This window comes from Mytilus californianus, unplaced genomic scaffold (assembly GCF_021869535.1).
Source record: "Mytilus californianus isolate M0D057914Y unplaced genomic scaffold, xbMytCali1.0.p SCAF_5, whole genome shotgun sequence".
Classification (NCBI taxonomy): domain Eukaryota; kingdom Metazoa; phylum Mollusca; class Bivalvia; order Mytilida; family Mytilidae; genus Mytilus; species Mytilus californianus.
The window spans coordinates 21,253,894-21,268,252 of NW_026262701.1; the positions used below are offsets into that span (position 1 = coordinate 21,253,894).

The 14,359-nt window shown below is 32.2% G+C and overlaps 1 protein-coding gene across 1 annotated transcript in view; it reads right to left on the reverse strand.

Annotated features, from left to right (window-relative positions):
• Positions 1-1,314: 1,314 nt before the first annotated feature.
• Positions 1,315-14,359, reverse strand: part of LOC127702675 (kelch domain-containing protein 4-like) — a 43,029-nt gene continuing 29,984 nt past the window's right edge. Inside the window, exons 9-12 of the mRNA XM_052206975.1 lie at positions 9,505-9,596; positions 7,122-7,605; positions 2,594-2,657; positions 1,315-1,555 (exon numbers count right to left, since the gene is read on the reverse strand). Coding sequence (XP_052062935.1) covers positions 1,326-1,555; positions 2,594-2,657; positions 7,122-7,605; positions 9,505-9,596 — 870 coding nt within the window. The 3' untranslated portion in view covers positions 1,315-1,325. The remainder of the gene's footprint in view (positions 1,556-2,593; positions 2,658-7,121; positions 7,606-9,504; positions 9,597-14,359) is intronic.

Consider the following 14,359-nt stretch of genomic DNA (forward strand, 5'->3'; position numbering starts at 1 on the left):
TCACTCCTATAGAGTGACAGTCCACTAAACTATATCGTCAAAATTTGACTTGTTAGTAGATCTTGACTTGATGATTATTTTTGTGATTTAAAGTGTATCTTTATCTATTAAAATTCTATCATATATGGCAAAACGCAAAAAAAAAGGATAAAATCGTCTTTAAAGGGCAATAACTCCAATAAGGAGTCGTCTGACCATTTCCTTCATATTGTCCTCATTGTAGATTTTGTTTTGCTGATCATTTTTGCCAAGCCAAGTTTCTATCTGTCTATTTAAATTTTCAGAAATAAGGCAAAAATGCAAAAAAATGGTCAAAATCATCATCAAATAACTCTAAGGAGTCAATTGACCATTTCCACCATGTTGACCTATTTGGAGAACTTGTCTTGCTGACCATTTTAAAGTTTCTCTGTTCTAGTTTTCAATTTAGTAGGCAAAAATGAAAAAAAAAGGTAAAATTCGTCATTTAAGGGCAATAACTCCTATAAGAAGTCATCTGACAGTTTAGACAATTGGTAGAGCTCAACAATTTGAACATTTTTGCTCTGGTCAGATTTTCTCTCTTTATAATGGTTTTCAAAATAATAGACAAAACTTTCATTTTACCCCCTATGTTCTATGTTTAGCCATGTTTGCCATTTTGGTTGGTAGGCAGGGTCATTGGACATATTTTTTAAACTAGATACCCCAATGATGTGATTAAAATTTGGCAAAGTAGTTTCAGTGGAGAAGATTTTTGTAAAAGATGACAAAAATTTACGAAAAATTGAAAAAAATTTACTATAAAGAACAATAACTCCTTAAGGGGTCAATTGACAATTTTGGTCATATTGAATTATTTATAGATTTGACTTTGCTGAACATTTTTGCTGTACAGTTTATTTCTATCTATAATAATATTCAAGATACATGTAATAACCAAAAACTGTAAAATTTCCTTAAAATTACAATTTCAGGGTGGACAGATTCCATGTCAGATTTTCTCTAAATGCTTTAGTTTGATAAGATATATATAAACCAAAAACTTTATTTTACCCCTATGTTTTTATTTTAGCCATGGCGGACATCTTGTTGGCAGGCGGGGTAATCAGACACATTTTTCAAACTAGATACCCCAATAATGATTGTGGCCAAGTTTGGTTAAATTTGCCCCAGTAGTTTCAGAGAAGAAGATTTTTGTAAAAGTTAATGGTTGCCGGACGCCAAGTGATGAGAAAAGCTCAAAAATGGTCAACCAGGATCATTCGAACTCTAGCCTTATTTAAAACCATCCATTGCTTCTAAATATACATATATATATATATATAAAATTCGTGAAGGAATTTTCATTTTTTATTATATTCAGTACACATTTCTTTAGCAAATTTTTGTATAGTTCTTTTGGAAACACTCATATCTTCACTTTTAAAGTATTTCTCTGACTGCTCAAGCCAGAACTCTTTAGTCCGTTCAAAGTAATCATTTACAGGCTCATCTTCAGTCTTCACGGGAACGTCACATCCTTCCAATATGTCGTCTAAGTCATCATCATCATCGTCGTCATCATCATCTGACACTACAATAAGGCATAAAATTATTATTAATTGACTTTCAATATTGATAAACATGAGTCTTTTCAAATGATACTGTGGATTCATTATTATTCATAAGATACCAATTTTTGTGGATTTTGTTGGTACAGGCGAACCTCAAATTTAAATATTCAACGAAGTACAAATTTTCTATAGGCTTATGCAGACTTTTGTAAGGACCACGAAATCAAATATCAATGAAAATACTATGGTTCCTTTATCCACGAAAAATTGTTATCCATGAAAATAAATGAATCCACAGTATGTAATGATTTGGTTCATATGTGTATCATGTGTATATTGAGTTACCAAACTTTGTTTATGGCTTTCATTTGAGATGTGGGATATGTCAATGAAACAACAACATATGGACAAAAACAACTTATAAAGGTTAACATATGTTTATCTACAATAAAAAGGTATCTATCTTTACAATGTGTCATGATTTTCTAGAGTCTAAATAGTCAATCAAGCATTTTCAATGCAGAAAATATGAAATAATTGCTAATGAGAAAACTATCCACCAAATAACTTGCATAAAAGCAACTATAGGTTGTCATATAGCCTTCAACAATGAGCAGAACCCTTGATAGTCCATCAAATAGTGTTGTTTTTGGCTATTATCTGGAAAACTAAAAATTGAATGGAAAAATTCTACAGATAAATTAACATGACCTCTTTATTTTTATATTTATTCACTTACTTATAGTTTGAAACAAGACTAATGTTAAGACCTTTATAGCTGACTATACAATATAGGCAATAACTCCTGTTATAATCGTTGCCCTTTACTTGGACAACAAAAGTTTTTAGTAAGTAAAATCCTTGTTTCTGCTGTGCAAAATGCCTTTGCCAAAATGATACAAGATATAATTTTTTAGAAGGAAAGGCTGTAAAGTTATAACTTATTTATGCTTTCATTTGGCTTTAAAAAAGAAGAAGACAAAAAATAACATATAATTAACACATGTGAAAAAAGTAAATTCTCAATTTGATCGGATCCTTCTTATTTGATAATCAACCTTCCATGTCCTCACTTTTCTTTGTTTTGCCTTCATCGTCTGAGGAATCAGAGTCCTCACAAACCTTAAATAAAAACAGGAAACATTTATACAGTCATATTACTTTCAATATTCAATTCAAAGGACATATACCAATACATATAGAAAGAAACTTTATCATGAAATTATGAAAAAGGCTACTAAAAATAACAAGAAGGTTCTTGCTATCCATCACTTCTCAATGTTTGGCTGTAAAGGAGCAGTAACTTCTCCCTAAAATTCTGAAGTGTGGTTACCCCTCATTAACTCCTTGAAAAATGGAGCTACAATCTAATGTGCTATTTAAAGGAATGATACATACCGTTCCTCTAAAAACACAACACAAAATTTCGCACAAGGATCTTCTCAAATTATAATTATTAATTAATGAAAATATGACATTATATAAATTAAAGAACCTTAGTGAGCTCGCTCACATACCCCACGTCCCCACATTGAGAAATAAAATAACTGTAAGAAAAAAAAATTGTATAAGAAAAAAAAATTGAATCATAATTTCCTCTCGATATGCACATCTACATAGTATGTCCTTATTATCTACAAAGTTTCATGAAATTCTGTTGTGTGGTTTCAGAGGAGTTGCGATGACAAACTGTTGCAGAGGTATATTGAAGCAAATAAGTTCAAACGGGCGTAACTCCTAGAAAAAAAATTGAATCATAATTTCCTGTCAATATGCACATCTACCTAGTATGTCCTTATTATCTACAAAGTTTCATGAAATTCTGTTGTGTGGTTTCAGAGGAGTTGCGATGACAAACTGTTGCAGAGGTATATTGAAGCAAATAAGTTCAAAGGGGCGTAACTCCTAGAAAAAAAATTGAATCGTAATTTCCTGTAGATATGCACATCTACGTAGTATGTCCTTATTATCTGAAAAGGTTTCATGAAATTCTATTGTGTGGTTTGAGAGGAGTTGCGATGACAAAAGGTTGCAGTAGTATATTGGGCAAATAAGTTCAAAGGGGCGTAACTCCTGGAAAAAAAATTGAATCGTAATTTCCTGTCGATATGCACATCTACGTAGTATGTCCTTATTATCTACAAAGTTTCATGAAATTTTGTTGTGTGGTTTCAGAGGAGTTGCAATGACAAACTGTTGCAGTAGTACATAAAAGTAAATAAAATGCTTCGCTGGGCGCAGCTTGATACGACCGCAGAGGTCAAACCCTGAACAGTTGGGGCAAGTATGGACACAACATTCAAGCTTGATACAGCTCTGAATTTGGATTGTGATTAAATATTTGACACAGCATAGGTTTCTGACACAGAAAGAATGTGGTCTAAGAACTTCAATTTTTTTAATTTACCTATTATGGTCCAATTTCCAAAATCAAAATACATGGTTAGATTCAGCATATCAAAGAACCCCATATATTCAATTTTTGTTGAAATCAAACAAAGTTTAATTTTGGACCCCAACTTGGACAAACTTGAAAACTGGTCCCATAATCAAAAATCTAAACACATGTTTAGATTCAGCATATCAAAGTACCCCAAGAATTCAATTTTTGTTATAATCAAACTTAGTTTAATTTTTGACCCTTTGGACCTTAATGTAGACCAATTTAAAAAATGGGACCTAAAATTAAAAATACGGTTAGATTTGGCATATCAAAGAACCCCATATATTCAATTTTTGATGAAATCAAACAAAGTTTAATTTTGGACCCTTTTGACCTCAATATGAACCAATTTGATAGCGGGCCCACAAATAAAAAATCTAAATACATGGTAAGATTCAGCATATCAAAGAACCCCATATATTCAATTTTTGCTGAAATCAAACAAAGTTTAATTTTGGACCCAAATTTGGACCAACTTGAAAACTGGGCCAAAAATCTAAAATCTAAATACATGTTTAGATTCAGCATATCAAAGAACCCCATATATTCATTTTTTGTAGAAATCAAACAAAGTTTAATTTTGGACCCCAACTTGGACCAACTTGAAAACTGGGCCCATTATCAAAAATCTAAACACATGTTTAGATTTAGCATATCAAAGAACCCCAAGAATTCAATTTTTGTTAAAATCAAACTAAGTTTAATTTTGGACCCTTTTGACCTCAATGTGGACAAAGTTGATAACGGGGCCCAAAAATCAAAAATCTAAATACATGGTTAGATTCAGCATATCGGAGAACCCCATATATTCAATTTTTGTTAAAATCAAACAAAGTTTAATTTTGGACCCTTTGGACCTTAATGTAGACCAATTTGAAAACTGGACCCAAAATTAAAAATCTAAATACACGGTTAGATTCGGCATAACAAATAAATAAATGTGGTCAAAGATTTTACAAATCTAATGCGCCATACTGTGCAATTAAAGATTACTTCTTGAAATTTTTCAATATTTGAGATTTGAAAAAAAAATAATATTTGAAGAATAATTCTTTTTAATTTCTGAAATCTGAAATGAAAAAAAAATTGACCCCCACAATTTCTTTAACCCCCCCCCCTTTTTTCCCCCAAAAAAATCTTTCCCTCAAGATATGGTCATAATATCTCAATTCAAATTTCCAATGGAGTTTGCAACCATAATTACCCATTTAAATTTACCATAGTGCTAACTTAATCTATTTTATAATAGAATTTAAAATATAGTGTCAAATCTTTCATATGGATTTTGTTGTAAAAAAAAAAGATGCAACATTTGCAGATATTTTTACTGGTCTTCCTTTATAAATATGCATTTCTTTAAACATAATTTAAAAGCAGTGTAAGGGAAGTAACCAAAACGTTGTATTTGGATTACCTCCCTTACACTGTTTTAAATTATCTTAATTGTTCATTAACCATTACTTTATACATAATTTAAAAGCAGTGTAAGGGAGATAATTTCAATGATGTATTTGATTTATCTCCCTTACACTGCTTTATGTTTTGTACTAAAGTATTTGTCCATTAACCAGGACAACCTTGTTTTCCCCCCTTTTTTGCCCCTAATTCTTAAACGGTTTGAGCCATAACCCCCCAAAGCAAATCCTAACCATCCCTTTGTGGTATGGAAACTTGTAGTATAATTTCAGAGAGATCCATACACCGTTCCACAGTTATTGTCTGGAAACTAGAAAATGCTTATTTTTGGCCCCTTTTTGGCCCCTAATTCCTTAACTGTTGGTACCATAACCCCCAAAATCAATCCCCACCTTCCTTTTGTGGTATTGAACCTTATGGTAAAATTTCATAGAGATCCATTCTCTTAAACTAAAGTTAGAGTGCGAAAACTAATGCGTCTTCGGACAACGACGACGACGCCATTGTCATACCAATATACGACCACACAAATTTTTTTGCGGTCGTATAATAAGTTCAAAGGGGCGTAACTCCTAGAAAAAAAAAATAGATTGTAATTTCCTGTCGATATGCACAACTACATAGAATGTCCTTATTATCTAAAAAGGTTTCGTGAAATTCTGTTGTGTGGTTTGAGAGGAGTTGCGATGACAAGAAACAGGACTGACGGACTGACAGACGGACGGGTCAAAAACATTATACCCTCCGCAACTCGTTGCGTGGGGTATAATAATGCATAGCTGGAAGGGGGATAGAGCCGATTACTACCCTGAGAAACATTGTCAACAGAGGCATTTTAAAATGAAGTATAACAAGCATTCTGAGAGTATTGCATGGCAATACATAGTCCACTACCGGTTAAGAATTCATTGTACTGAAACAAAATGCTAACTTGATCTATAACTTTGCATGGTGTAAACTATATTACAAATATCAAGTCATTATCTTCAAGCATGGCGAAAAAAAGTGTGGAAAACTGATTATTTGAATGTATTTTCTATGTCCAAGGACCATATCTCAAAATCATCAGGCCGGAACAAAATTCAAAATTGATCTGTAACTTGTCATGATAAAAGTATATACCAAATTTCAAATCAATATCTTAAAGCACAAAGAAAAAAAGTGTGGAAAACTGATTTGCCGGACTGGCGGATGGACAGACAGACAGATGGAGTGCAAATCTAAATTCCCCTTCGACTTCGTCGGTAGGGGACTAATAAATTGTAATGCCAGATTTTTTATGGGTTAATAGGAGGAAGATAATTTACTCTATTACCCTTCAAGGAGGCGCTTGATCAATTGTGCGATTTATTGAATAGGGGTGGTTGTTATATCCAAGACATCATAGTTTATTACTTTGAATTTTAAAATTAAATAAAACATTCACCTGGGTTGACAATGTTTCTCCAGCTAACAATCTGCCATATCAACCTATCAGCTATGTGTTATTTATATAATAATACACTAATAAGATTATACTTCTCGTAAACACAACTTATGGCATTATTAAGCTACAAATATTTAAAAATATAACAATTCACATACAACAAATCTTTTCCCTATATCCTATTCTTAAACACTTTTTAAGAAGGCACTGACTTGCAGATATTTAAACACACAATTAACAACAACATTTTCTTAGAACCACAGTATTAAAGGTTAACAGAAATCAGTAATACTATACTAACCTTTCCTTTTTCATCATCCTGAATTATAATCCTCCATTCATCCATTTTATGTAAATCAATAGAATATAAATCTGACAAAGTCCATTGTTTATCACCAGATTCATAAGTCCCACCATATAAATATAACATACTATTTTTAACAGTCAATGCTGACCCCATTCTAGGACTAGGAACAAATAAGTCTTTGTCTACACTCATGTCTGTATCATCCATGTCCATAGTATTACTGCATTGTGAAGTAGAACTTTGAGGTCCAACTTTTACAGTAAATACACCATCAGTTACTTCTTCACTAACCCCACATGCCCCCTTTTCCTCATCTAACTTGAGTTTTTTAATTTCCTGTGTTGCTTCATTTTCATCTCCCATGTTTACATTATCATTCTCTTCCTCGTCACTTTCTTCTTCATCTCCTTCTTCCATATCTTCATCATTTTCTTTATTTCTTCTCCTTTTCTTCTTTTCTTTTTCGTCCTTCTTCCCTCTTAATAAATGATATATAAATCAACATCTGTGAATATCATCTTCACAAGTATAAAAATTTGTAAGGGTTCCGCAGAACCCAGTGTCTCGCCTACTTTTGCTATTAATCGCAGGCTCAACAAAAATGAGATGAGGAAAAAATTTAATAAAAATATTCCTCTCGATACCATTTTTATATTGTAAGAAGCTTCTGTCCAAGTTTGGTAAAAATTCAGGATAGTTATGAATCTAATAAATGTTTTAAAAAATTTAACTGCAGACTGTATCTAATGTTAACTGGAAGAAAAACTAAGTCCATTTATAAGTAAAATATGGATAAACAAGTAAAAATTTTAATAAAAAAAAATCTGGATACTATCTTATGATCATAAACAAGCTTTTGTCCAAGTTTGGTAGAAATCCAGGATAGTTTGAGAAAGTTATTAAAATTTAAAAAACTTTAACCACAGAGTGAATATTTGTGGACGCCACCAACGACGACGACACCGACGGAATGTAGGATCGCTATGTCTCGCTTTTTCGACAAAAATGTAAGAATAACATGATTAAATAATGAGTTAGAATATCATTGGCAGGAATGCAAAAATTCCTTTTTTCTGAATGTATACCGAAAAAGAAAGAGATAAAAGCACAGAATTTTTACATGTAAAATATGTTTATTACTGAATGTTAGAAGCAAACAAGAAGTTGCATCTGATATCATGAAAAGTATATCACCACTCATTGATTATTAGAAATTCACAAAATATTTCATGTTTAGCAGGTTAATAACAATTCAAATATCTGTTCAGCAAGTTATGTAACTTTACAGAAAAATATCGTCGTCTATTGTAAGTAGTTCCTATCAATCTAACTTAAGCAGAAAACTTAACATTGAAAATTGCTAATTAATTCAATATCACTGGACCATGACCTAGGAAGCAGGGCCTCAAAAAAGTTGTCAAACTGATATGTACAAATAGTAATGCAACTTTATAGAAAATATCATTGTTCTATCACAAGTAGTTCCTATCAAACTGAGAAGACTTAAAATTAAAAATTGCTTATTAATTAAAAGTGGCTGGACCATGACCTAGGGGGCAGGGCCTTTAAATAGTCGTGAAACTGATATGAACTGATAGTAATGCAACTTCATACAAAATATCATTGATCTATCATATATAAGTAGATTCTATCAAACTAACTTAAGAAAAAAACTTAACATTGAAAATTGCTAATTAATTCAAAGTCACTGGACCACATCATAGGGGGCAGGGCCTCAAATAGTCATCAAACTGATATGTACTGATAGTAATGCAACTTTATATTAAAGATCAATGATCTATCACAAGTAGTTCCTATCAAATTGACTCACTGGTAAGCAGAAAACTAAACAATTGTTGATGCCGACATTGTCATTGATGTCGGAAAAACAATCCCTATGTCTTGCTTCCAGGTGAGACAAAAACTGTTTTAATATTTATGAATGACCAGACAAGGGGGGTAGCAATATATCAACCACACTCAGATTGGGGGTATATTAATAACCATATAAACATTTTATTCCCTTCAATGATTTTATAAAAAATTAAAGATGTATATAAAAGTTGCATTATTTTCATTTCAAACTGACCAGTCTAAACACATTCTTGGAATGTTGTCTTACTTAGTAAATAACTATTTGAATGTGAAAGAATTATCAATCAATTTCAAGTCAAACACTACATAACATCACCTACCTTGGTGCCATATTAAACCATTTTCCCTTTTCCATATCCAACATATACATATTATTATAAAACAACCTTAACACTACATAACATCGTCTACATTGGTGCCATATTGAACCATTTTCCATTTTCCATATCCAACATATACATATCATTATAAAACCTGCATAACACTACATAACATCACCTACCTTGGTGCCATATTGAACCATTTTCCCTTTTCCATATCCAACATATACATATCATTATAAAACCTGCCTTCTAACTGCTCTTCATCTTCTTCCTGATAAAACAATTATGATGGGTGGTTCAATATTAATGCATCATTCTTGTTAAACGAAACTTTATTAAGATAGATATAAAGGCAGATTTTTTTTTTTGGGGGGGGGGGGGGGGGGGGGGGGGATGGGGGGCAGGGGCCCAGGGGTCCCCACTTATGGAGCGACATATATGGTAAAGGCAATAACAAAAATGGAGTTTGCAACCATAATTACCCATTTAAATACATCATAAAAGTCTTAAAATAGAAAATGACATACATAATCATGTCTAAAAATAATATATCTTTAATCAGCATTTTTATTAGTAACTTCTAATAAAATGCTCCGCAGGGCGCAGCTTGATACGACCGCAGAGGTCGAACCCTGAACAGTTGGGGCAAGTATGGAAACAACATTCAAGTTTGATACAGCTCTGAATTTGGATTGTTATTAAATATTTGACACAGCATAGGTTTCTGACACAGAATGAATGTGGTCTAAGAACTTAAAAATTTTAAATTGGACATTCACCTATTATGGTCCAATATCCAAAATCTAAATACATGGTTAGATTCAGCATATCAAAGAACCCCAAGAATTAAATTTTTGATGAAATCAAACAAAGTTTAATTTTGGACCCTTTTGACCTCAATGTGGACAAAGTTGATAACGGGGCCTAAAAATCTAAATACATGGTTAGATTCAGCATATCAAAGAACCCCATATATTCAATTTTTGTTGAAATCAAACAAAGTTTAATTTTGGACCCCAATTTGGACCAACTTGAAAACTGGGCCCATAATCAATAGCACGAAAGCCCTGTAAAGGCAGTTAATTACAGGTTGTGTGTATTTTAAGTCCAGTTATATCATTATCTTGCATAGTACAGTGTACTTATCAGAGGTGCCTTTCAGTATTTAAGATTTAGAGTTCTCTAATGATATTGAATAAGTTTTATGAATGTCATATTCTGAGCACTATATGAAGGCGATTGTTCTCACTTGTTTATGAACTAGTGCATTATGTCCAGTTTGTACCTTTTTTATCTATGTTTATAGTCAAATTAGTTATCAAAGGTACCAGGATTATAATTTAATACGCCAGACGTGTGTTTCGTCTACATAAGACTCATCAGTGACGTTCAGATCAAAATAGTAACAAAGCCAAACAAGTGCAAAGTTGAAGAGCATTGAGGACCCAAAATTCCAAAAAGTTGTGCCAAATACGGCTAAGGTAATCTATTCCTTGGATAAGAAAATCCTTAGTTTTTTCATTGGCAATCATAACACATCTCCTTATTTATATAATGATCTATATTCAACGACCTCAGGTACAAATAAAATGCTCCGCTGGGGCACAGCTTGATACGACCGCAGAGGTCAAACCCTGAACAGTTGGGGCAAGTATGGACACAACATTCAAGCTTGATACAGCACTGAATTTGGATTGTAATTAAATATTTGACACAGCATAGGTTTCTCACACAGAATGAAAGTAGTCTAAGAACTTAAAATTTTTTAATTTACCTATTCAAACCATATCATTATTATTTGCTTTTATATATAAATCAGAAATAACCAATTTAAAATGGAAAATTTTAAAGAAAAAAAAGGAAAAAAAAATCCCCCCCCCCAAATTTTTTGAAACCCCCTTATGATTCATCACCCCCAAACTCAATCCCAGCCTTCCCTTTGTGGTATGGTACCTTGCAGTATAATTTCAGAGAGATCCATACACTTGAACACAAATTATTGTCTGGAAACTAGAAAAATGCTTGGGTTTTTTGCACCTTTTTGGCCCCAAATTCCTAAAAGTTTAGGGCAATTACCCCAAACTCAAACCAAGCTTTCCCTTTGTGATATGGAACCTTGCAGTACAATGTCATAAAGATCCATACACTTACACACAAGTTATTGTCATGAAACTAGAAAAATGCTTGTTTTTTTGCCCCTTTATGGCCCCTAATTCCTAACATTTTGAGACAATTACCCCCAAAAACAATCCCAGCCTTCCCTTTGTGGTATGGTACCTTGCAGTACAATTTCAGAGAGATCCATACACTTGAACACAAGTTATTGTCTGGAAACTAGAAAAGTGCTTATTTTTGGCCCCTTATTCCTAAACGTTTTGGGCAAGTACCCCCACACTCAATTCCAGCTTTCCCTTTGTGATATGGAACCTTGTAGTACAATTTCATAAATATCCATACACTTACACACAAGTTATTGTCATGAAACTAGAAAAATGCTTGTTTTTTGCCCCCTAATTCCTAAAATTTGGAGGCAATTACCCCCAAAATCAATCCCAGCATTCAAACCCTCAATCAGCATCATTTAACAGTAATATCTAAAAATGGAAATTACATAATAAAGGTATTAAAATAGAAAATGACATCATAGTCATGGCTAAAAATAAACAAAATCCTTAATCAGCAACATTTTACAGTAATATCTAAAAATAAAATTCCTTTGTAACCATAAAAGCCCATTTAAATACATCATGACAGATATTAAAATAAATAAAATGCTTCGCTGGGCGCAGCTTGATACGACCGCAGAGGTCGAACCCTGAACAGTTGGGGTAAGTATGGACACAACATTCAAGCTCTGAATTTGGATTGTGATTAAATATTTGACACAGCATAGGTTTCTGACACAGAAAGAATGTGGTCTAAGAACTTCAATTTTTTTAATTTAACTATTATGGTCCAATGTCCAAAATCATAATACATGGTTAGATTCAGCATATCAAAGAACCCCATATATTCAATTTTTGTTGAAATCAAACAAAGTTTAATTTTGGACCCCAACTTGGACAAACTTGAAAACTGGTCCCACAATCAAAAATCTAAACACATGTTTAGATTCAGCATATCAAAGTACCCCAAGAATTCATTTTTTGTTAAAATCAAACTAACTTTAATTTTGGACCCTTTGGACCTTAATGTAGACCAATTTAAAAAACGGGACCCAAAATTAAAAATCTAAAAACACGGTTAGATTTGGCATATCAAAGAACCCCAATAATTCAATTTTTGATGAAATCAAACAAAGTTTGATTTTGGACCCTTTTGACCTCAATATGAACCAATTTGATAGCGGGCCCACAAATAAAAAATCTAAATACAAGGTAAGATTCAGCATATCAAAGAACCCCATATATTCAATTTTTGTTGAAATCAAACAAAGTTTAATTTTGGACCCCAATTTGGACCAACTTGAAAACTTGGCCAAAAATCTAAAATCTAAATACATGTTTAGATTCAGCATATCAAAGAACCCCATATATTCAATTTTTGTTGAAATCAAACAAAGTTTAATTTTGTTGGACCCCAACTTGGACCAACTTGAAAACTGGGCTCATAATCAAAAATCTAAACACATGTTTAGATTCAGCATATCAAAGAACCCCAAAAATTCAATTTTTGTTAAAATCAAACTAAGTTTAATTTTGGACCCTTTGGACCTTAATGTAGACCAATTTAAAAAACGGGACCCAAAATTAAAAATCTAAATACACGGTTAGATTTGGCATATCAAAGAACCACAATAATTAAATTTTTGATGAAATCAAACAAAGTTTAATTTTGGACCCTTTTGACCTCAATATGAACCAATTTGATAGCGGGCCCACAAATAAAAAATCTAAATACATGGTAAGATTCAGCATATCAAAGAACCCCATATATTCAATTTTTGTTGAAATCAAACAAAGTTTAATTTTGGACCCCAGTTTGGACCAACTTGAAAACTGGGCCAAAAATCTAAAATCTAAATACATGTTTAGATTCAGCATATCAAAGAACCCCATATATTCAATTTTTGTTGAAATCAAACAAAGTTTAATTTTGGACCCCAACTTGGACCAACTTGAAAACTGGGCCCATAATCAAAAATCTAAACACATGTTTAGATTCAGCATATCAAAGAACCCCAAGAATTCAATTTTTGTTAAAATCAAACTAAGTTTAATTTTGGACCCTTTGGACCTTAATGTAGACCAATTTAAAAAACGGGACCCAAAATTAAAAATCTAAATACACGGTTAGATTTGGCATATCAAAGAACCCCAATAATTCAATTTTTGATGAAATCAAACAAAGTTTAATTTTGGACCCTTTTGACCTCAATATGAACCAATTTGATAGCGGGGTCCACAAATAAAAAATCTAAATACATGGTTAGATTCAGCAAATCAAAGAACCCCATATATTCAATTTTTGTTGAAATCAAACAAAGTTTAATTTTGGACCCCAATTTGGACCAACTTGAAAACTTGGCCAAAAATCTAAAATCTAAATACATGTTTAGATTCAGCATATCAAAGAACCCCATATATTCAATTTTTGTTAAAATCAAACAAATTTTAATTTTGGACCCTTTGGACCTTAATGTAGACCAATTTGAAAACTGGATCCAAAATTAAAAATCTAAATACATCGTTAGATTCGGCATAACAAATAAATAAATGTGGTCAAAGATTTTACAAATCTAATGCGCTATACTGTGTAATTAAAGATTACTTCTTGAAATTTTTCAATATTTGAAATTTGAAAAAAAAATAATATTTGAAGAATAATTCTTTTTAATTTCTGAAATCTGAAATGAGAAAAAATTGACCCCCCACAATTTCTTTTTACCCCCCCCCCCCCCATTTTTTCCCCCAAACCATAATTACCCATTTAAATTTACCATAGTGCTAACTTAATCTATTTTATAATAGAATTTAAAATATAGTGTCAAATCTTTCATATGGATTTTTTTGTAAAAAAAAAAAGATGCAACAT